Below are 24,740 nucleotides of genomic sequence, written 5' to 3'. Positions count from 1 at the left end.
CTTCATCGCCATTTTTGTGTCTTCCGGATGTTAAGCTCGTGCATGAGACTGTTATTAATCAGCAACAGACAAAATAACGTGCAACAACAATCAGCCAAAATCTGGACCACTTTTCAGGCCTAATTAGTTACTGATGGGTAAGTTAAAGAAAAACAACAACAACCTGCTGACCTCAGCATTCAGAACACGTCTAGCTCAATTAACTGTTAGCAATAAAATTTAACATTAGCTAACAACTTGGGAATATCGCACTATGGGTGTTGTTTATTGCAATATCAAATGTGTGTAATTTTTAGGAAGGATTTGGATGCGAACAGTCTAAAGTTTTTCATAAAAAAAAAAGAATTGTTAAGCTTTTATTTTGAATTGTTGCACAGTCCTCTTCTTGTTGCTTCTATTCAATCCTGCTTTTATTTTGAAATAAAGTAAGGGCCTTAAGGCTGACGTTCAAAGACGCAGTGAGTTAACTAGTTAATGCTGACAGCCCTAAAAGTCTGGATCAGACTTTAAATCATGAATTGGAGTTGTGACTAAAAGAGTCGGACTCGTGACTTCTCTGCAGAATCATGAGTGAAAGGTCAAATAGCTTCAGAAAGGTCAAATTATCCCGTTATTATACACTTAGCAGAAGAATCACTGTGCACTATACTGTCCTCTCAAAGTGAAGCTGCTCAAAGGAAAACTGACTTTAAAAGAACATTGGGGGCATGTTGATGAATGTAAGCCATGTTTAAATCCAGTCAGGGGTCCTTTCTCTCAATGAGTGGCTCCAAAACAGAAGGAACTATAACAGGAGGGAACAACCAGGAAAAGCTGCAGCTCACTGTGCAAGGACTTGGGTTGGGAACCGATGGGTTGCAGGTTCAAGTCCCTGTGCATACCAAATATATGAAGAAGGTCTGGTAGCTGGAACTCCCCGAGAACTGCTGATGTGCCCTTGAGCAAGACACTGCTCTTGGTGCAACATCCCTACTCTGACATGGCTCCGTGAATGCGTGTCCAAAGGGCCTGTTTGTGTCTCAGCTGTGAGAAGTGAGTAAAAAAAAATCCTGCAGAAAAATGACGTTTAACTTCTCATTTAAATTTTTGTTTTACGATTTGATTCTGGACATTTACGTGCAATAGAGCACAGAAAGTGACACTGAAAGATAAATATTAACATCACCCTCATATCTGATTAAATATAAAACCAGAGCCAAGAGACTGTGAGCTGAGCCGAGCATTTACAGTGAAAGGAGCCAAGAGGTCAAGAGGTCAAGTCTGGACCATGACGTAAAGGACAAAGCAGATCTTGCAGGTTTAACGCTTTTGGACGATCTACTTATAAGACAGTGATTTTTTTTATGATTATTTCAGGTTAGGGATGAAACACACAGACTCGCCACATAAAATTCCTCGGCATGTAACCGCAGCAGCTAAAATACGAGTAAGTCCAGCTGTCGGACTGGAGCTGGTTACCCTGATCGACCTGATCCATAAATGTTGAGCTATTCCTTTAATGACTGTCAGAGAGTGTCTGAAATATCACTGCTTAAACGAGTTCACATCGATGGACAAGATATGAAGTGAATGTATTGAACAGCACTCAACAGGCCTCTGCGATAAGTCGATCAGACACTCAATAAATACGACTATGTGTCACCTTTATTGTTTTATCATCGTTTCAATTCCACATTTACAGTTGAATGTCCAGTTGGGATCTCTCCGCGGGGCGATAAGAGCGTCTGTGAACTTTGTGAGACACTTCTATTACACATGGCACAGCTCTGATATTACCAAATGAACTGACTGGCAGGTTGGGCAATGCCCCAACTCTTTCATCACTGTCTGGACCAGATGTGTGTGGAGGGGTGTGTGTGCGTGTGTGTGCGTGGAGGGGTGTGTGTGTGTGGAGGGGGGGGTGTGTGTGTGTGTGTGTGCGTGGAGGGGTGTGTGTGCGTGTGTGTGGAGGGGTGTGTGTGCGTGTGTGTGCGTGGAGGGGTGTGTGTGCGTGTGTGTGGAGGGGTGTGTGTGCGTGTGTGTGTGGAGGGGTGTGTGTGCGTGTGTGTGGAGGGGTGTGTGTGCGTGTGTGTGCGTGGAGGGGTGTGTGTGCGTGTGTGTGCGTGGAGGGGTGTGTGTGTGTGGAGGGGGGGGTGTGTGTGTGTGTGTAGGGGTGTTGGACTGATAAAAGTGCTGACCAAAAGAAAAAACTTGCACCAATCGTGTGAAGCAAAAAAATAATTGTGAAAGTGGTTAATTTCAAAATAAAAGCGCATTTAAATGATGACAGAGAGAACATGAACACTCAGCTGAGCTGTCGGAGAGGTTTTTAGTGTTACATTGAGACCCTAACTACGGTGAGCCTGAAGGGACAAAACAGCATGAGATTCACATGATTAAAAAAGATGAATGCATTAATTTCAGACCTTAGTTAATTGAGATTTACCAGTTAATGCTATCAGCTCTAACAGTTATTCATCTGTCTTATACATCTCTAATGACCTGTTAATGTTTAAGATTCACATGTTGATACGTTTTTTTACTATCAGAAAAAAGTTAAAACTTTCTCCTGAAGAGGAAAAGACAGGACAGCGGATAGAGTCTACAATCAGGGACAGAGAGGAGGTGGGGAAAGACGTGGGAAGGATTTGAACCTGGACCACCTGCTTGTGGCGCCGTTAGTCTCGTGGGTAGTGTAGTGCTGCGCCCCATGTACAGAGGCTGTAGGGTTCAAATCTGACCTCTGCTTCCTCTCCTCCATGTCCTTCATCTCTGTCTGATTTCTTTCTGAGACTGTCCTGTCTCTAAATAAAGACAAAAAAAACAAACTATGTGAATATAGCCAATATTGTGATTATAAATCTCTCTGTACCGGGAGGAGAGTAGAGATCATTGATAGTAAACAGAACAGATCTATCAGTTTTATATCCTTAAGATCCTTGCAGGGATGCGATCGAAAAATCTGATGAATTAATCAGAGATCAATGTCAGTCAATCCTGTGGTGATCGAGAGCTGTGAGGACAAACTGTTGTTGATTGTTTGCCGTCACATCTCTCAGGTCAGGTGTTGACTGAGTCCTGCAGGTCAACATCAACACGGTGGAGTCAGAGGAAGCATCACAGAACGACTCATGTGGCTTCACTTGTTTCACAGGTCGAGGAGAATGAAGCGTATTTGTGACGATAGGTGAGAGCTCAGTGTTTACTGGAAGAACAACAAATGAAAGCTTGCAGGATAACAGAGTGCTATCTGCAGATGATACGCTATCTGCTGCACAGATACAGTTGGCCTCACACAGCACGCCTTATATAAGAACGTGTACAAACTCCACAAACAGGTATTAACTCATTACATTAATTGAGATCATGAATTACATAAAAGGCAATGTGAGGCCATGCAGCTTTATTCATACAGCATGTTTTAAGTTTTACATAAGGGAAGAAAGCACGAGAGCGACGAGCAGAGAAAAGTGGATCAAGCACTTTTCCTTTTTCTTCTTCTTCTTTTCTTTTTTTTAAAAAGTTGAATTTATTGAGAAAAAAAAATCTGAATCAGAAATAATGTTTTAACCTCCTGGTGCAGATTTATTTATTTGAGCTTCTCTGATACAGATGCATGTTGTCATGGGTTGGTTCTGTGTTTCGTCTTGTTTTGGTTTTAATTTTTCCTAATCTAGTGTTTCCTTTAGTGTGTTTCCTTGTGTCCTTCTATGTCTGTGTTACTTGTGTTTTAGGTTTCTAGTTTGGTGTTTAGTGTTTCTTAGTTTAGTCTGAAGTGTTTCCTGTTTTATTTTGTAATATCTGGGTTGTGTTTTCAGCGTCAGCTTTAATTTGTAATCCTCAGTGTTTCTGGTCTGTGTGTTTCCTGCCTGTCTGATTGTCCTGATTGTCCTCACCTGTGTAACCAGTCTCACCTGTGTTTGATTTCCCCACTGTCTGTTTAGTCTTCGTTGACTGTCGTGTCTGAGCTCGTCGTTTGATCCCTCTGCTCCCTGGATTTACTTTGTTTTGTTGGTTTATGGTTTTGTGTAGTGAGTTTTGTTTTGCCTCTTTCTTTTTGTTTAAAATAAAATAATTTTAGTTTTTACCTGCAAGTGGATCCTCCTTCCCTGTTTTCTGCCTGTAACCCATGACACATATAAGCATCCAGACCACGAGAAGTATACAGCTGATCGGAGTCAGAAGTGTACAAATATGAGATTACATTAAGATATAACACAATGTTGAACACCATAGGATCAGAATTTGGGCTTTTTAGTTTCTCTAATATAGAATATAAGCGTGCAGAAAATAGACATACGTCCAAATATAATATGGATACATAATATAAACGTGTGGTGGTGAAAGTGATTGAAAGACATCGCTCACAGAGATTTCTTCAGATTCTCGGATCATGTCCTGCAGACGATGAAGTCACCCAGTGTCTCTGTCATTTTACATGAAGAAACATTTCTCTCGAAATGTTGCACAACTGTCCAGCGCAGTGTTTCAGAGGAGGATAAAACCCTCCCCATCCTGACTCACTGTGCGGCCTTTTTAAACCCAATCATGGTTCTCACCTGTTCCCAGTTTTTTCTTCTTCTAGCAAATCACATCTTCCCCACTCTGCTTCAAACAACAAACGGGCTTATCAATTTCTGAAAATATGTTGCATTCAGGCGCTCCCCATTTAGCTCCCAGTTTCCAAGTTAGGAAGTCATTGTTCCAACTTTAGTGCGTTCACATTTTTATTTTATCTTGCGAAGTAAATGTAACGACAGCAACAAACGGCGTCTGCTGCTTCTGAGAAAACCTGTGACTGTGTCTCTATTACTTGTTAAATTTGATTAAAGATCAACATTTTTTACGAAACATATTTTGCATCATTCTGTCCCGAGCTCTTTGAGCTGTTTGTTACATTTTACATCTCAGAAACTCTTTTACCCAAGAATGCATGAACGTACTGATAATGCAACGTCTTAGTTTTGCACGTTTGGACTGAATAAGAAGTCAATTGTTGTCCAGTCTATTTACTGACCTGTGCAGTTTGTTTATTAATTTAAAATAAAGGACGTGTAAGTGCATCGGTTAAACAATGTTTAAAGTGACAGAGGAGCAGACTTATGAAGCTTCAGTGAGGAAGCCTTCACACTCGGGTCTGTCTCTCATTCATCCCTTTTTGCACACCTCCCCATCATCGCTCAATTATCATCCTTCATCTCTTCCCTTATCCAGTCTCACCAAGTCCTCAGCTTCACCTGGACTCCAATGGGGGGGGGGGGGGGGGGGGGGGGGGGGGGGGGGGGCGCTGAAGCGCTGAAGTATTTCTGTCAAGTCATTTCTATGTTCTCCATCGTCATCCATCATTTTCCTCATTCGCTTCGTCTCTTCTGATTGAACTTGATTTATATTGGAAAGTGGAGATAAAGGAAAACCTCATGACTTCAGTTCTGCAGGTAGAGAAGTTAAAGGTCTCTTCACCTTTGTTTTGGATGTGACCCAAGCTTGGAGCAGAGTTACAAGGACTGATTGAAGAACTGATGTGATTGCAAAAAAAAAAAAAATCAATAAAAACTCACAGTTCCTCAAAGTACATAAAAGCCTTGAAATAGTGCAGCTAAAATCACAGATTAAATGTAAAAGTTGGGCATAAACTTGACTGATTATATCACTGATGTCCCCAAATGTTGACGTTTCTCAACTGCAGCCTCATGTCAAGGACTGTATGACTGACTTCAATCCAAAGCAACCTATAATTCTTGGGCCGGATCCCATTCAGATATCTCATATCAGTTTCATGTTTTGGGATGAATTGCATCAGATACAAAGTGCAAAAACAAGTTTTTTTTTTCTCAGTTTAGAAAAGCTGCAGCCGTTTATGAATGATCCTGAAATAGAGAGCAGGGACGCGTCACGGTCTGTATGATCCTAAAGAAGCACGAGGAATCTTTTTTGCAAATTACCAAGAAACTTTTATTGAAACTCTGAACTTTTATAAGTTCAGCTGTGATGTAAGAAGGTGACAGAAATCAGGAGTCTGGCTGTGAAAAATGTGCTCCTAATTTTAGACCTGAGAGTCACTTGAAGCCAAAGCTGAACGTATCATTCCACTTAGCTGAAAGCTTTTATTTAACAAGTTCAGTTTTTAGTCCCTTTTATTTTACTTGAGTAGTTTCTGCGACTTCCACTGTGTTTTTAAAGTTTTATTTTGGGGCCTTTTTGTGCCATTATTACAGATGAAGGACAGTGGATAGAGTCGGAAATCAGGGAGGACATTAAGATGTGCCCTTTTTGGCAGGATTTCACATTTGTCTTTGATTTTTGTTTCATTGAGCATATTTTCATGAAGTGGACACTATTTCTCTCCTGGACACTTTCAGGCTGTTTTCGTCCTATTTGTCCTCGTCAGCCACCGTAGATGGAGGCTCACATGATGAATCTCAGGGCTTTAACGAAGGGAGAATCAGAAGAAACAAACATTTCTACTTTTGCACGAATGTTGAAGTCTCTTTTTTTGTGCGAAATGTTGAAAAAATAAAACCAAATGATCTGAGAAGACATCAAACTATAAAAGAACAATAATTGTTACGAGGTTATACCTTTGAAATATGAGGCCACAGCCAAAAAGCTGCCACATAATGTTACCTGATATTAAACAGAATTTATACAACTTGCTGTGTTTGTATAAATAAATATTACTGTATGTGAAAGCCGCTCCAGATATTTATTTTGCAGCTTAAACAATTAAATGATAATTGTATGTTTTTGTAACAATAAATGTATGACCATCTTATATACAGTTTGACATCAGATCATTGTCTCATATCTGCAGAATTATCTTCTTTTTTTTTTTTCTCAATCCAGCTTGGCACTTTGCTGAAGCGTTAACTGCAGAAGGAGGTCAGCTGTGTTTGTTCTCTGGCAGATAAAGTAGCTGAGTGTCTCGTCTATACACGCTGGCAGACTCATTAACAGGCAGGAGACACACACACACACACACACACACACACACACACAGAGCGGGACTCACCTGCAGGCCTGAACAGACTTACATAACACAACCAACACACAGCTGCCCACTGAGGTCTGCAGGGAACCACGAACAAGTCCAGCAGCAGCCAATGAAACCTCTCGTCAGTGTTATATGAGGAAAATGAAAAACGTCAAGCAAGTCTTTGATTTCAGACACTATAGCAGTCCGGTTCTGTTCAGTACAGCTTGGTTCAGTTTAGTAAACTCTGATCTTGCTTGCATTTCCACCGCCAACCCTGCTGCCCTTATTTGTTGAGCAGAGTGTGGAGAAAGCTGGGCTAGCTATGTAATAGTGTGACATCATAGCAGCCCAACACAGTGTAGCCCGCTATTAATTAAGTTCTACGAAGAAGAACATGGACACAGTAAATAAAAGGGACCCTTTAGGTTTGGATTGGTACCAAAAAGTCAGACGGCATGGATCCTTTATTCTGGTACCATTACCAACGTTACCAACCTTAGCAAACCGAACTGACCAGGACGGCTTGGTGGAAACAGGGCTTTAAAAAATTAGTACTAAGTCAATCAATAGAAGACATTCTGTGATTAGGGTTTCTGCCTCACAGTGACACGGTTCCTGGTTCGAATCCCCACCTTGATTCAAACCCAGACCGTCTGTGGGTCGTTTGTATGTTCTCCCTGTGCATGTATAAGTTCTCTCCGGGGACTTCCTCCCACAGTCCAGGTTCACTGGTGACTCTGAATTCCCCGTTAGTGTGAATGTGAGAGTGTGTCTCTTTATGTGATTGAGGGTTTAGACGCCTTGGTGACAGGCTGGATGGGCTTCAGCACTCCATGACCCTGAACGTGACTGGCGGTATAGATAATGGCTGGATGGATCAAGTGACATCACAAGACAAAAGTGTGACTAAAGCAGGACTTAAAGCTCCTGTGAGGAGTTTTTATGCAGTTATGAAACACACTGATGTCTCTTTATGAACTGTGAATACAAACGAGACCACACAACCATACTTTATCTAGATAATAATTTTAAATGCCTGAAACTTCTCCGCTCACTGCTAAAAATGGCACCCATTTTTTATTGCTTTTTCTACAGCGAAAGATTTGACTGCTGAGCTGTTTCGAGAATTTCGTAGAATTTCAGGACTTTCACAGACGAACGTGTTTCTAAGCATGGATGCTAACTTCGTGTTTTGATTTTGACAGCGGCAAGCCTTGTTCATTTCGTTTGCTGTGCGAAAGTACGGCGCTCAGTTAACGACAGTGTTAACAAAGAGGGATCAGCTTTTTTTAAGTGTTTTATCTCCAGGTGACCATCTCTGATGTCACTGAGGTCCACAACACTGTAGCTACCACCAACATTAGAAACATCTGCACTATCGTTTTGTATCCTGCATGAGCACGCTCATACTTTGTTCTGTATCTTTTTACTTGATCAAAATCACAATTTCTAATAAAAAAAATTACATTCTTGTTTTACTGAGCTGCCTGATATATTTTTTTTTACGGAAATCAATCACAATCTAAATTGTTTTACAAATGTCCAGAAGGAAACCAAGGATCCCAGTCATGTAGTATTAAAACTATAGGCTACATTCACGCTAACAGCAACAGCGGTCAAGCAGATAGCGGTGAAATAGTGGCGGGCTACGTTTGAATGAGGGTGTGTCAGAGGAGGGCTGCTCTCCACTGATTGGAGAAGAAAGCTTCTGTCAAAGCTTCCACCGGCTCGCGTCGAGGCTGGAAGTCATCTAATTCTTGGCATCATATCGTGAAATGATCCTGAGCTGTGCAGTGCCCTCTGCAGACTCATCCCTGGGTTTTAGTTTGGACATCCAGCATTGTAACATTACATGTGAGTGCTAAAATGTGGATCAGCATAATAATAATAATAATAATAATAATAATTATTATTATTATTTATTAATAATTATAAAAAAACATAATAAGCAAAACTACATTTCTGTTATTATTAATTAATAATAATAATAATAATAGTAATGATAATAATAATAAATTTTATTTATGGGCGCCTTTCAAAAAGGACCAAGGACACCTTACAAACAAGTTAAGAACAAACCATATAAAACATAAAAATGAGAAACTTAGAAGGAGATTATACATAACATAACATAATATTTATTAATCATTTATAGGATACATGCAAAAGAAATGTTCCAGTGCTGAAATAGAGGTTTATAAATAGATTTAAATGATATTATCCCACGCTATGTGCACATTAAAATTACACAGAGAGCTCGTCTTTTCGTTCACATTACATTTAGCCTGAATGTGGTTAAAATTATAAATGTAAGCAATCAAATCAATTTAAAATCAGGGTAAACTGACTTTTTATAGGCTATCAACCCTTAGTCATCTTTCACTCAAAGAGTCTTTTTTATTTTTAAACACAGTTCCTCTGTGTCCTCCCAACATAAAGATTCGTGCTGATTTGGTGAAGAGGTGAAGGCAGGGCTGATGGTCAAAACAAGGTGAAACCACGTGACTGCGCCCTTAAATACACAGAGAGAGGCTCTGCAGCGACACAACAGACACTGTCTCCTCCACCTGCAGACCCAGGCAGAATCCTCTCCCTGCACCCTCACACCTCTCTGCTCCTGTCTCATCCACGGCCTCTGCTGTGTGTGTGTGTGTGTGTGTGTGTGTGTGTGTGGCTCCTCCTCCCGCACTGATTAAATGCCCGCTGCTCGCCGCTCTCAGCTGCAGTTGACGGGGAGTCGTGTGAGCGGAGCTGAGGAGTTGGACTTTTATCATCCTGACAGCAAGCGAGCCAGCACAGTTTCTTCTCTAACACCAGCCGAAGAAGAAGAGATCAGCTATGAAGACCATCCTTGCTGCCTACTCCGGCGTCCTCAAAGGTAACTCCGCTCTGTGGGCTCATAAGTGTTAAAAAAAGAAGAAAAAAAAAACCCAGCAGTAAACAAACAAACATAGGTGGTCAAACAAAATTTCAGTTCAATGGGTCAGAAGGACAATCCACGCCGGGTTTGATCTGCCTTGGCCTGTTTTTATGCAAGTGTTTAGAAGTTTTGCAAACATCTCAAAGTCATAATTATGATTTATTCTGCAGAAATCCTCTAGAAGGAATGCGTTGTTTGATCACTTTAAGATTGTATATGTGCTGTAAAGAAACTGCAGATGCTGAGGAGATTTCCCTCTAACTGTAAGTGTAGCTCATTTAAAAAAATGCATATTAAAACTCTATTACAGTTTGACTGTATGAGGCATGCGGGATTGCTGGACATCTCCTTCTTTATACTGAACAAAAGAAGGGTGTCAGATCTTTCCATACTTTGACATATTTCATCATAAAGTAATTACTAATAGATAGTACAGAAAAGTAGGTATAGAAGCTCGCAAAAAAGACCGTCGGGCTGTCGGGCGTTAAAAGTTTAAAGTACAGATACATCTTGCTCTATCAGTACATCTGATTTCTTTGAAAGCTGAAATTGGCCCCTCTTTCACCTCAGTAGGTAACTCTGCGATAAATCCAGTCATATCCCAGATGTTGAAATCTTCCTTTAACTACAGCTTCACTCTAATAGGAGCGGTTTATTCCCTGAACAGGGAGTGTGGACTTACCTGCACCACTTTCACTGTCATGTCAGGGAAGTCTTGCAGCCAGTTTGGAGAGTGTAGAACTCAATGAATGTATGTGCATGGAAGACTTGTTAGGGCGACTCTTTCAGATCCTCTCTGCAGCTTCAGATTAGTTTAGAACAGATGCAGAATCATTACGGGTGTTTTTTTTTTTTTTTACAGACTTTCGGAGTCTAAAGCTGAACAACGAAGTCATGCAACTCTGCACAAATATCAGGACAGATTTCGATCCACCTGGTTGCTTCATGTGTGACTCGATAGTGTTTGTTTACCTCTCTGTTGGTTTGCTCTGGCCCCCAGAGGGACTGTTAAGTGAACAGATTAAGCCATCATTGTATCCTCACCAGCTCCGTCTCGCTGCAGAGATTACAGCAGCGATAGCCTTAAAGGAGTCAAGGCATCATAGGTGGAAGAGTCTCACAGGTACAAGCAGCAGCAGAAGGAGGAGGAGCACTATGCTGGGTTATTTTCAGTGTGCACTGATGGGATTAGAGGGCAGTGTTGTCCAGGAGGAGGGGGGAGAGCTCCTCTCTCATTGGCTCTCGGCAGTATGAGCATGTCTAGCTTTAGTTGCACTTGTGTGCGTTACTTTTTCGCTCCCGGTTCGCACACTGTGTCCTCACATGTAGCTGCTTGAGGCATGGCCTGCTGACTGAGGAGAGCTGGTGAGTAGCCAGAATCGAGCAGCTGACGCTTATCTTAAATGTTACCTGAAGAAATCGACTTCTTTGTCATCATGTTGCAGGAAAGCTTTGCTTTGGTGGTTTTTGTTAGGAACAAGAAAATAGACTTTTCATACACGTCTTTTCAGGCGTTTGTAGCTAACTTCTGAATCCACTCACGTGGACATGTGACAGCTCAGTAAAAGTGACCTTTTCGGCCCTGTTTTCACCTCATGCACCTTTCACCTTGCAGGCACAGGCTCCAGCATCCTCTCTGCCCTGCAGGAACTACCTGTAGCATTCTGGCCCTGCACGTCCAAGATGGAGAAACATCTGCAGGTGATCTCTGTGCTGCAGTGGGTCATCAGCTTCTTGGCCATGGGTGAGTGGGGGGAGTGTGTGTTTGTGTGTCATTTAAGCTGCAGGACAGCAGAGAAACAGAGAGGAGCTAACCTGTAGTCTCATTATAGTCTCATAATCAGAAGGTCAAACCTCTGAGCTGAACTCATACTTGTGTCTGCCTCCTGATATCTTTTCTGAGCCCTGAGCTGAATGTTTAATCTGTTCTGTCTTTTACACTAATTGATTTCCCTGTATTACAGAACCACTCATTTCTATTCCAATACTTGATTGTACTGTTCCTCCTCTCTGCCTCCAGGCGCTGCCTGCACCGTGCTGCTCATCTACATGTTCTGCACAGACTGCTGGATCATCGCTGCCATGTACACCGCCTGGCTCATCGTTGACTGGAACACCCCCAAACAAGGCAAGGCGCGAAACACTCTCATCATCAACAAAGTCGTTAATATGTCCGTTCCTACAGGTCAGATGATGCATATTTTAGGGCGATGAAAATGATGTGCTGATAAAAATGAATGGTTTAAAATGGTGTGACAGCACATGAATGAATGCTCTGAGTCCTCTGGGTTACCTAAAAGTGTTGGTTTATTGATTTGTAATGAACCAACAAAGATTCTATTATTTAAACAGGATGTTTATTTAGTTCTTAAATTCTTTCTTTTAAACATCATACAGATCACAAGTTGTTCTTACTCAGAGTAGGATGGTTATGATAGTCAATCTGCTCGGACAGGTTTTACTTTGGTCAAGACCAAAATATATGAAAAACGATTCGATGGAAAGTTGTAACTGTACCGTTCGGACTCAGACGGTCCCCACATAACTAACCTCTACTCTCCCTGTGACACCCTGATATTACCTTGAGCAACAGCCATTGGAAGAACACAGAAAAAACCAACACTTTGTGTAAAACTAATTTCAGCTTATGGTCAATGCTTAAAACATGTTAGCATGCCAAGCTAAACCACAAATATTAAACAATATAAAAGTACACATTTTTAAATGTGGATGGATACGTTAATAATTCTTTGGAAATTCAGTAATTCAACCATATGAACATGTTAGCATGCAGCCGTTTAGCAATTAGCAAATTAGCAATTTGTTCGAGGATAGTGCTAAGCTAAAGCACAGGCTGAAATGCTACCAGACCCTTTCATCCTTTTTTACATGTAATCAAATGGCTGAATGTGTTTTCTTTTATTTTTCTGAAACAAATCAAGTCGAGTCAGCAAAAAATAAACTATTTTAAGAGCCGAGTAATGATTTCAGTACTTTAACAAACACAAAATATATTTGATCCAACTCATCAAATATGTGCAGTTTCTGCTTTCAACACACTTCAGTGTTGTCAGTGCTCAGCATCCTAAAAGGACACACAGCGCTTTCATGTGTAAAGAGTTTAACTTTAAGATCTCAGTCACAGACCGATTAATCAGAACCAGAAAGGGTGAGATCTCTGATATTCACTTTGTCAACAACAGTGGTGAAGGACAAAAGTCTTCTTCCTCAAACGGTTTATCTCATTGTTTTTAAAGCTTCTTTGTAAAAATATCCTTGAATGAAACCAAACGTTAAAGGCAGGTTACGTAATTTTCGAAAACAACATGACTTTGAAAGTAGCATTACCTCAGTGCTCCGTTTTCACCCCCTCCCCTCTGTGCTCCCTCAAAAGCCACGCCCCCTCACTTACATGCACTAGCGCCATTGGTCCAGAAGTGGATGCACGGGGAAGAAAACGAGCAGGGAGACCGGGAGACTTGATTGGTTTATAAAACGTGCACCGAGTACAGACATTGGTCAAAGTTTTTACATGTTCACAGATTTGTTTAGTTTCTTTTTCAGAGCACGTTACTGTCAGGAACTGAAGACAATTTCAACCAAAATCTTAAAAAGTGGATCTGGAGGAAATTCCCTACCTTACCTTTAAGCACACAGAGCCCTGTCAAACAGAGTCAAAACTACAGATTATGGGTGCTGCCAGCGCAAACACTTAGATTAGTGGGCACAAGGCCATAGTGTGTCATTTTTTTTCGCTGGTCATTTCAGGCTTTGGATGAATTTACGTTCGCATACACATACATTCATTTAATATAACAAAATCTAGAAGATACCAAAATGTTTCTCAGCTCAGTTTTTGATGCAAAGAAGTGATTTCTGATCTGTCACGTTCCCTTCAGGTGGCAGGAGATCCTCTTGGGTGAGAAACTGGACGGTGTGGACGTATTTCAGAGACTACTTCCCCGTCCGGGTACGTAACAAATCAGTGTGTGTGCGAGTGCTTTTCTAATCCCATCCCAACACTAAGACAACCATAGAAAGCAGAGTGAAAGAAGATGTCATTGGAGACGTAACAGCCGTGATGTGCGTTGCATCACTTGTTATATAAATTTGCATGGGTGGTTAGTTTTGCCTGATTGAGCTTGTTAATTGATTTCCATTCCTGCACAGGTTCATTGATAAGCTTATCAGGGGTGTATGGCGTATCGGCTGTCGGCTCCAGGCTGTTCCTTGTCCTGTGATGATTATGATTAGGTCCAGATGTTCATGCTGAGTTTTAGACTTTGTCCTTCCTGATAGGCTAAGAAGCTGTGCTAGGCTTGTTTTGATCACTGCTGCTTTAGACGAGAGGACAAACCTGTGTGTGTGTGTGTGTGTGTGTGTGTCGGGGGGGGGAGTAACTCTGTTACAGTACAGTCGTAGCAGTGAGTGGCTACTGTCAGTGAGGAAGCTCACGGTCAAGGTCAGCGTGCTTTAAGGGAGTCAAGGCGTCCTCTAAAAATCTCGGCCTGAGTCAGTTTGCTGTCAGAAGCTTTTACTAAATCATCACTTTTCACAGACTGGAGCAGCATGCATTGTTTTAAAAATCAATTTCCCATCAACCACCAAGAAATCTACAATTCTAAGATTGAGCAGATACTTTTATCCAAAGCGACAAGCATCAAAGCTGAGCTACTCTTTCTGTAACCATTATCCGGTCCCGACTTCTCCAAAAGACGATCAGCTTTTAGCACAAACTCCTCACACACTCCTGCTCTCAGGCACGGCCTGCAGAGACTGTCGCTTGTAGGATGGAGAATGAGACACACAGACTCCTTCACAGACTTTCACATGTGCATGACCTCTGACCTCTTCTGGAAACATTACGCCGCTAAATATCCAGTGTTTCAGGGCCGATGTAGATGCAGTACGAGCATGAATGACGAGCAACAGGTTACTGGTGCAGTTCACCTAAAGGCCATGAAGTATCGCTACAAACAGTGTTTCTGAAAGTTACATATAACACCTTTAAGTTAAGTTAAGTTCAGTCAATTATCTGAAACCAAAGAAAAATCAAATATTCAGAAACATCTTCAGTGATAACAGTCGGTTGTTTACGGCATCGTTGTTCCTGCAGGTTCTTTCTCACACCTGTAGTTTATCAGGTTTATCTGTTGTTAACCCTTCACTCCTCTGAATGCTAATTAACCCGCCCTGTTTTCAACGTGATCTCTTTATCAAAGACAACCTGACAGTGTTTGTGTATAATCTCAGAAACGCTCTGCCCACCTCCTGATTTCTTTATCTACTGTACGGAGAGAGGAGACAGATTCAAGTCGCGCTCGCTGCAGCTGAACTTTGCTCGTCACATTGATCACTGTACTGTGCGTTCTGCGTCTCAGCAGCTTAATGTTGTCATTAAACAGACACTTGATGTCAGCTCTCAGCCTGAGAGAGTTTTAAAGGAAGCCAAAGGAGATGTTTGAATGACATGCCGTCGTTACACCTTCGTAATGACTGTGAGTGAGTGAGTGGGGTGGACATTTGAGGGATAAACACACAAAAAAGGGGGGTATCTGTTTATCTCGACAGACATCAGCCAATATATTCGAGTCATCGTCTCTCAACAGGAAGGTCGAGGGTTCGATCCCCAGCTCCTGCGAGCAACATGTCCGATGTTTCCTTGGGCAAGACACTTAACCCTGAATTGCTCCCCCTGCTCTGTCAGCTGCTCCTGTGGTCGAACGCTTGGTGCGTTAATTGCCCCACGGGGATAAATAGAGTTTCAAAAAAAATTAAAAATCTATTTTTTCTATCCCCAATACTGATATCGGCCCTAAAAATCCATATTGGTCCGGTCCCAGTATGCTTTGGGGTTGTTGATTTTTTTTTTCCTCAAATCTCTACGATGCTTAGCATAGACGCGTTATAATGTCTCCACCTTTTTTTTTTTTTTTTTCAAACCTTCTCACGTCTGGCTTCAGATAAAACAAAGATGGCGACTGTGTAATGCCTACGTCCACTTCTTTTTACACAGTCTCTGCTTTCTATCTCTGATGTGAAAATGCTGTTCACTGACCTAATCTTTTGATCCATATCCATCGATGGCTCCACGCCTGACTTATCGTTTGAATATACGTCAGGGCTCTGCCTTTATCTGTGATGAACACATGATGATTATTTATGAGTTGGAGGCAAAATGGTCAAAGTCTGAAGCGGCCTTTAAATCAAAGTGAAGACTGTAAGAAGTCAGCTGTGGGACTGTTACACTGAAAAAAACAAAGACTCCTCTGTCAGATTAGCACTTTTTCATCACAGTAACCAGTGACTCTTATCTCGTCTTCGTCTCTTCCAGTAATTATAAAAGCCATTAAATTCTGTGTGCGTCCTCCTCTGCCCTGTTGTAACCCCGGTGACAGCTGCCATGCGGGCCAGGTAGACTCAGCGGTGCTGTGAGGATCTTGAGTGTGATCTCTTCGGCTAATGCGATTATGTAACCGTTGTGTTTGAGGAGCGACGGCGTGGGCTCTGTGTACACATGGTGACGAGTCTACAGTGCAGAGTTGGAGCGCTCACCGGGACGGCTATGATCGAGCAGATCCACAACTCGATCATGAAACCGGGAGATTAACCTGACGCTAAAAGTGTGACGTTTAGGCCGTACGTTTGCCAACCTGAGCAGCTGAAAAACATTTATTCTGGGTCACTGTTTTACGACTGTGCATGAAGGTTGTGTTGGGTTCAAGTTGATAAGGATGTTCTCGTACCGCTGAGACATTATCTGTGCCACAAATGTACACAACACACAATGTGAACAGCCGGAAAAGTTAGTTAATGTGTGAAAGAGGCTGCTGCATTTTGTCTTTATGGTTGGAAATGTCAAAGAAAGTAAACTTGATGACATATATTTGATGCTTCACTCCCCACCAATATTTTTTTTCACTTAAAAACACTCAAACAGACAAATGATACAACAGTTCACAAAACCTTAATTTCTTATTATTTCTTTAATTGGCACACAGCTTCTGTTTTAGGCTTTTAGCCATTTTGTTTTCTAACAGTCTCTGATCAGCTGTTTTTGTGGTGCCCTTGGTATATTCATGAGTCTCACGCTGCTTCTTTTTGTGCCTTTTTGTCCTCCAGCTCATTAAAACCCACAACCTGCTGCCCAGCCGGAACTACATTTTCGGCTACCACCCTCACGGCATCTTCTGTTTCGGTGCTTTCTGCAACTTTGGGACGGAGGCCACCGGCTTCTCCAAGAAATTCCCGGGCATCAAACCCTCCCTGGCAACACTGGCCGGAAACTTCCGCTTGCCGGTCCTGCGAGACTATCTGATGTCTGGAGGTGAGAGGGCTGGAGAAAGTGTGGAGTCTCGTTTAAATTCTTCAAATGTCTGACAGGTTAGATAGATAGATAGATAGATAGATAGATAGATAGATAGATAGATACTTTATTGATCCCGAGGGAAATTCAAGAGAGGTTGAACGTCGGTATCTGTAGGAGGGAGGACCTTTGAACGTACTGCACTGCTGAAAAAGCTTCTGTTTACTTGGATCTGCTGATTTGACTGACTGATAGAGCTCTAGCTGTTCTGTTCTGAATGGCTGTTTGTTGTTCTCTTCTTTACCCATAGATACTGCACTTACTCTAAGGTCACTATAGGTTACATGTTAGGTTGAACATGTTCCAAAAGGTTTCATTGATAAATGTGACCACATAGTACATCTTTGCCTCCTTCTTAGGCCGTACATTTTAATGAAGATCTTCACAGAAGTTCAAGTGCTTTAAAACAACGTTTTTCTTTAAAATAGTGCACACGCATTGTTACTGATACATTTTTATCTGGCCATGAAACAGACTGAAAATCAAACTGGGTCTTTATGATCTACAAAAGCAGACCTGAACATCAGTGGCAGAAATGACTACTTGTACATTTATATTTTCAATGCCTGGTGTCATTTCCAGAGAGAGCAGCTTACAGTACAGGTGTCACCGAAATAGACCGTACTGTTTTATTTTCATGCCATTTAATGGAAAGACAGGATAGCCGGTAGAGTTGGATATCGGAGAGAAAGACACGGAGGGGAATAGCATGGCAGGAAAAGACTACAGCCTTTGTACGATGCACTAACAAGCTAATCGCTAAAAAAAAACAAAATCTCCGGTAAAATAAGAATTACTGTTTTTTTTTTTTACAAACTATGACTAAAACATTATTCAGGCTGTCTGTAAAGCTAACTATATTAAACGTGGGGGTAAAAGGGGTGTTGGATAGTCCACTGGTTATATTGCCCAGTTCATGTGCAGAGGCTTTGGTCACAGCAGCCGTGGCTTCCAATCCAATCTCGGCCCTTTGCGTCATGTCATCCTCTATTCTCTCCTCCCAACATTTCCGATCTCTCTCCCTCTGTCCGATCTAATAAAAGCAAAAAATATCCCCCAAAATCGCTGCAGATAATATCACTTAAACAAAAAAAAAAAACCTTGAAAATAATGAACCTAGAAACGCCTGTGAGGCTCTGAACTTCATGATCCATGTGGACAAAGTCTTATCTTAGTTGATCAAAAACACCCTGTGGCAGTGTAAAGAGACCTTTGAAAGAAATATGAATGAAGTCATTCCTGTCAATGAGGGTCTGATTTATGTTTTCTTAAGTCTATTTCATAACCAGTGTAAAACTAGGAGCTTTTGATGGTTGGGAATTTCTTGCTGCTCTGAATTAGCTCCAGTGTAATCAGCCACGTCACTTTTATCTAAGTAACTTGAAGTTCTCCCTCGCCGTCACAAAGATCTCATTAAGCAGACGCCTTTTCTTTGAAATCAACTTCCCATTTCTTGTCCTTTTCATCTTTTCACATCATGAAATTACTTTCCCCACTGATCTGTACATTTAAAGTGCAGAAAGTATGGATATTTCTTTAAAAATAAAAGTAGAACAATGGAGGATACTGAGGGCTCCATGTGATAGATAGACTCCAGGTAAAGCCAGGTGCTGTTAACGCCAACGTGGGGAAGCCGCGGGGTCATCTTCAGGCACACTCGCAAGATGGCAATTAGTTAAAGGTCCCATATTGTAAGCTTTTTACACCATTTAAAACAAGTCAGCTGTTTCTGTGTCTGTAGCTTTAAATATGTGCAATACATGCAGACGAGAGACATTTAAAAAAAAAAGTATAGATGTATTGAAAATTAATGGAAGGTGACAAAGTATTTGCATGTCTTTACTTCCCACCTCTGACTTCAGTATAGGTCAGCTTCTAAAGTAATAAACTTGATACTCTTGTCTCGTAAAATACCTAGAAAGACCTGACTAAGTATTGGAATCATTGCAACCGAAGTTCAGGACAACATGAAATATGTTTGATTAGTCTATACGCGGTGGGTCATTGTATGTCTTTACTGCTGTTTTAAACTTTTTTTCCCTCATCAGGAATCTGTCCTGTGAACAAGAACTCGATCGACTACCTGCTGTCACGTAACGGGACGGGAAATGCCGTCGTCATCGTTGTCGGAGGAGCCGCAGAGTCGCTGCAGTGCGCTCCCGGCATGAATTCTGTCACCCTGAAGAATCGTAAAGGCTTCGTGAGGCTGGCCCTGCAGAAAGGGTGAGCAAGCTGCACGGCACTCAGACACCTGCAGAAACGACTAAACACAACCTTGACCACTATCTGCTCTGACGCTTACTAATGTGACTCTCAGAGCTGCAGTGATTCAATGCATGAATAAATAAACCTTGAATGACCCCCCCCCCCCAAAAAAAAGAGCAGAACCACGTCTTTTATGAATCTGTAGTTTTGCACTTTTAGACGGATCAGACTGTCTGAGCTGGCAAGCGGGCAAACCTAAAGTTTCTAACTAACCCAAAGGAGCCAGAGTCCTTCTCAGATATGGATGTGGATCAATGTTCACCTCGCTTAAAGAAGCTTAGAGCTTAGAAACACAGACCCAGTTATGCAGATCTGGATTCAGAACAACTAGGTTAGCAGTCCATACAAGGGGTGTAAAATAAGTTCACTCCTTCTGGAAACCTTCAGGTTAAAATCCAATTTGTGCTTCCTTTCCTGCACGCCGTTTTTCACTTCCTCTTCCCCCGATTTCTGACTCTACCCTCTGTCGTGTTCATTTAATGAAGGCATAAACACCCCTAAAAAAAGAGAGCAGCTCATTAATCACGAGTTGTCTCTGTATAAATCAACAGCATTAGCATTAGCATTAGCATTAGCAGTAGCAGTGTGTTATTTAAGGAAAAGGTCAGTCAATGGATGTTTGAAAGCACTTCAAAGTGACGTCTTTGAGCAGTAATGAATTTACTCAGTTGGCTGCAGATTTTTGGGGCATTTAAGGGCAGATGGTTTCCTGATTGTATAAACTCTTTCATAACGAATAACTAGTCAAGACAAAAACTTGACTGTTCATCAACTGTACGGACTCACAAATGACTTTCTCTGATTTTTGTAAATAGAAAATGAAAACAGTGGGCCCGCCTGAGCAGTAACCTAAAATGTCTTAACTCGTGTAGACATACTCTCACTCACTTCAGTGTTTATGATAAATGTGCCGTTCCATTACAGGTATGACTCTAATAAAACCATAAAATTATCCAGGCTAATAACACATGTTATATAAACAGTTACACAACAAGGGTGCAAAGTTCAACTTTCAGAGAGTTGAAGGTGTTGTTGTTTTTTACATCCATGTCTGATAACTGATACGTTTAGAATCTGTTCAATCACTTCATAGAAATGTACATAAACGGGGTCTTTAGCTGAGCTTCTGGTGTTTCCTCAGGTCTGACCTGGTTCCGGTGTATTCCTTCGGAGAGAACGACGTCTACAAGCAGGTGATCTTCGAGGAGGGGACGGTCTGCAGAGCTATTCAGAAGAGGTTGCAGAAGCTGTTAGGCTTCGCCCCATGCCTTTTCCACGGATGCGGCCTCTTCTTCGGCGACTCCTGGGGCATCGTGCCTTATGGAAAACCCATCACCACTATAGGCAAGTGTGTCTGCTACACACAAAACATCTCTTCAACAGTACTCTGCTGCAGTGATATCATTTATTAGAGGACAATGAGTGACACATTTTGAACAGATAAGCAGAGCAAAGACTCTATTTGCTGAAAAAAGAGAAAAATTAGACAAATGCTGAAGGACAAAAAACTGCAGTTCCTCGAATGTCCACTAGAGGCTGGACCAAAAGATAAAAAAATCAGATTGAGCCCCATATTAAAATATTAATAACATCAGCATATTGTTTTTATAGACTGATTAAAAAAAACTGTTTGGTGTGAGCTCATTTGATTATTAGTGCACATTGGAAGGGGGACAGAGGGGGAGACTTAAAGCCTGCCTTAACTCCGCCTCTTTAACCAATGTGTGGCGCCACTGAGACTACATTAGTGATTTATACGCTCTATAGATGTTTGCAGTTAGTGAATAGCTGAATTATTACACATTTTCAGGGGTTTTAATTTTCCCAATACTTTCCTTACTTTGACTTGTGTGGTGTTGTAACACTTCTTTTTGTTCACTGTTTAACCCTCTCGTATTCTTTTACAGTTGGGGAGCCAATCACAGTGCCAAAAATTGAGGACCCCTCTGAAGAGATGGTGGATCTGTACCACTCGATGTACATCAAGTCCCTGCAGTGCCTTTTTGACAAGTACAAGACGCGGTTCGGCCTGAAGGAGAGCGACGTCCTGTGCATCCTGTGAAGAGGACCAGAGAGTTCTTCCTGTTGAAGCTCTGACGTGTGTCAGCATCTCCAGACCCCTACGCCTCCCCCTTCCTCACCTAACACCCCGCCCCCCCCCCCTCCTGTCCAATCTTGGTGCTTTGTTTGGATTATCTCTGGACTGCAGACTCTACACACGAGCACATTCGCTAAAGAAAACCTTTGCTCTCTGCATCATATTACACACACATAGTCATAGTTTCTCCTCAGGCAGTGGCAGGTTTGAACTCACCTCTCCCTGCTGCTGCCCCTGGCTTTATCAAGTCTGGCTTGGACAAAGCTTAACCAAATCACCCACTCAAAAAATGTGCCTTCTAATTTCTTTTTTTTTGAGGGGTTGAACTGTGTTATAAATGCAGAGGGGGTTACAGTCCACTAGATGGAGCTGGAGGGTAAAATACCAGACTGAAAGAAGTGCCAATAATTCTTCCTTTAGGATCCCATTGTATTCTGAATGCACAAACAATGCAAACCGAAGCTACCACATAAGGATTGGGATCATAAACCCAAAGATTAATTGAGCCAAAGACCTGTCGTATCCCCAAAGATAGCATGTATTTCTACTGTGTGTAAAGGAGGTATTTACCCAGTGGATTTATATTGTGAATGCACAATACATGTGTGCCTGTGATTTGTATTATGCCAAAAAGTATTAATTGTATTCTGTAGAGAGGAAAAGGCCAATGTCAGTGCTTGTCCCTCCAATGAATATTCCTGATGCACTTTTTTTTGTAATGCTGAACAATAATGCCTTTGAGAAGACATTCCAAGAAAGTCACAGTGCTGCTTGGCTTCCTTTCCCTCTGTGTCCTACAGGTGTTCAGGTCTGGATGGGTGTGTTTAGTCTATGCAAGAAAAAACCACAATGATGCCTTGAATCTGCCAGCATTTTTTGCAAAGTTTTGAGATGCAATTGAAGATGAAGTTTTGTGTTTGAAAAAATCTCGACGTTTGATGATTCGAGTTGATGGCGGGCGGATCCATTTGTAACAATGCCTCGGGTGCCAAATGAAAGAGATGGGATTGTGCTGGTCGTTTAACTGGTATAATGTTATATTGAAGGTTGTCACAATTACTTTTTGTAAAGTAAGAGTATGTGAGTGGAGAATATATCCCTGGAATCATTAAAGTAAGTATGGAGTCATGTAGATGGCTGGTAAATCACAAGACTGTCATTTCACTTCTGTGACTTCTTATAAAGAGCAGTGTAATCCATGTGCAATAATGCATTTGCAAGGAATAAACAGCGAGACCTGTCGATGTGACAAGTATACCATTACTTGTCTGCCAATATTTAAATTAAACTTTTTTTTATGTTTTCAGAAGGAGATGTGTGTGTTTTTGTCACTTCTTCTTTTTTGGACACATCATGACCTGCGGTGCAACGTTCTTGTTTGTCATGCTTCATCGTCAAGATACACACCCCTTACAACGTAACTGTCAGACTTTTGAAATCATGTGACACTCCAATGGCTGACAGTTTCATACTCGTAGGATCTTAAATTAGAGCTATGTGTTGACATATGCTGTATACGTGATTTAGATTTAGACTAATTTATCTCAGAAAGATAACTTAATTTCAGAGCCTACATAGTCGTCCATCCATCCATCCATTTTCTACCGCTTATCCGGGGCCGGGTCGTGGGGGCAGCAGTCTAAGCAGAGACACCCAGACTTCCCTCACCCCAGACACCTCCTCCAGCTCTTCCTACATAGTCGTATTAAAATAAATCAAGAGGAAACAAGCAGTCATGGCAGCATTCAACATTTATATCCACATGTTGGAAACAACAGTAGTAAGTAGATACGAACGTTGACAAGTGAGAAGCCAGGTTTTAAAAATCTGTATAAATCAAGACACCAGAAATATAAATAAACAACCTTAAAGGTTACCGTAGTGTGTAACCCTTGATATTATGAATACACGTGAGAATGTTGGTGTGAGCCAAATTGAAATCCTTCATAATGAAAGTTAACTGGTGGTTAAATCCACACTAAACATCATATTTTATGAATGACTTTTGGTAAGAAGTACAGTTCTGTATGTTGTGATGGATTTTAGCCTGAATGATTAGAGGATGGGGAGAGTTATAGTGCTGGAAACAGATCAATGTTGAACTGAAAATCTTTACTACTGAACATGTTAGGACAGTTTGGTTTATATACCCATGACAGATGATTCATGCAGCGCAAACTAAAAGCATTCATCCCTCTCTGTAAAGGTTAATGACCCTGTAGAGAAAGAATCGCTTTTAAACGTATTATGCCGCCACCTCGTGGTTGCTTCTTATATTGCACTTTTGGACATTTTAAAGATTATTCATATAGTTTCATAAGGTCACTGCAGCTCATTATTAGACAACTGTGATTTGACGTTTCAATAATGATTAAAATTTTTCACAAACAGACTAGATAAAAATCGTTTCTTTTTAAAATATCATCACGTACACTAGGACAAGCAGTAAGGCATATGACTGCAAATATACCCGTCACTAAAATGCGTCCTACAGATGGATTTAAAAACATTATACACATCTTTAAAATACTCTAGAGGAGCCAATATTTGTTGCATTAAGAGTACGTTTAGTAGGTCTATTTGTATTTGTTTTGTAAATGTATTTTTTTTTATAGAACCACAGACTTTTTACGTATTTGAATTGCATGACTTTACATTGTCATAGCGAATTTTTCCCTGCAATTTTGCAAACATAACTTTTACTGAAGATTTACGAAGTCTGGAGAAACGAGGATAAAAATGTTTCATTTATAATGGCTCACTCTGTTGCAGAATGGATACAATTTAAAAGTGCACTCTCTAACCATGGAGTTTGTTATTTCGCAAACAAACGAAACATTTCTGATCACATATTTTGCACTCAAATAAGCTTTCAATTTAACCGGTAGCTTGTTGCATTTAAAATAACAATTTTTTTTTTTGGACAAATGCCTTTCGAGGGATTAAAAAAATGGCGTGGATGGCAGTACTGTTTAACTGTCACCTGCATGTCACGCTGTAAGCGATTCAACTTCCTCATACTTGCAGCCCTTGACAGATTTCCACAGCAACCCTCCCCATCCGGGAAGATAACCGACCACACAACCAATAGGAAAACGAGAATTATGCACATTCCCCGCCTCCATCTGACATACGTTTG

The 24,740-nt window shown here is 41.2% G+C and overlaps 1 protein-coding gene across 1 annotated transcript; it reads left to right on the top strand.

Annotated features, from left to right (window-relative positions):
* Positions 1-9,649: 9,649 nt before the first annotated feature.
* dgat2 (diacylglycerol O-acyltransferase 2) lies at positions 9,650-22,913 on the top strand. Its single transcript, XM_079355365.1, has 8 exons — positions 9,650-9,830; positions 11,488-11,616; positions 11,893-12,000; positions 13,772-13,842; positions 16,995-17,199; positions 19,287-19,461; positions 20,645-20,847; positions 21,411-22,913. The coding sequence occupies exons 1-8, from the start codon at positions 9,791-9,793 to the stop codon at positions 21,563-21,565; spliced, it is 1,086 nt and encodes a 361-aa protein (XP_079211491.1). The 5' UTR covers positions 9,650-9,790; the 3' UTR covers positions 21,566-22,913.
* The last annotated feature ends 1,827 nt before the right edge of the window (positions 22,914-24,740 follow it).

This window comes from Symphodus melops (assembly GCF_947650265.1).
Source record: "Symphodus melops genome assembly, chromosome: 11".
Classification (NCBI taxonomy): Eukaryota; Metazoa; Chordata; class Actinopteri; order Labriformes; family Labridae; genus Symphodus; species Symphodus melops.
Note: the sequence above shows the minus strand (reverse complement) of the source record. Positions and strands in the feature narration are given on the sequence as shown.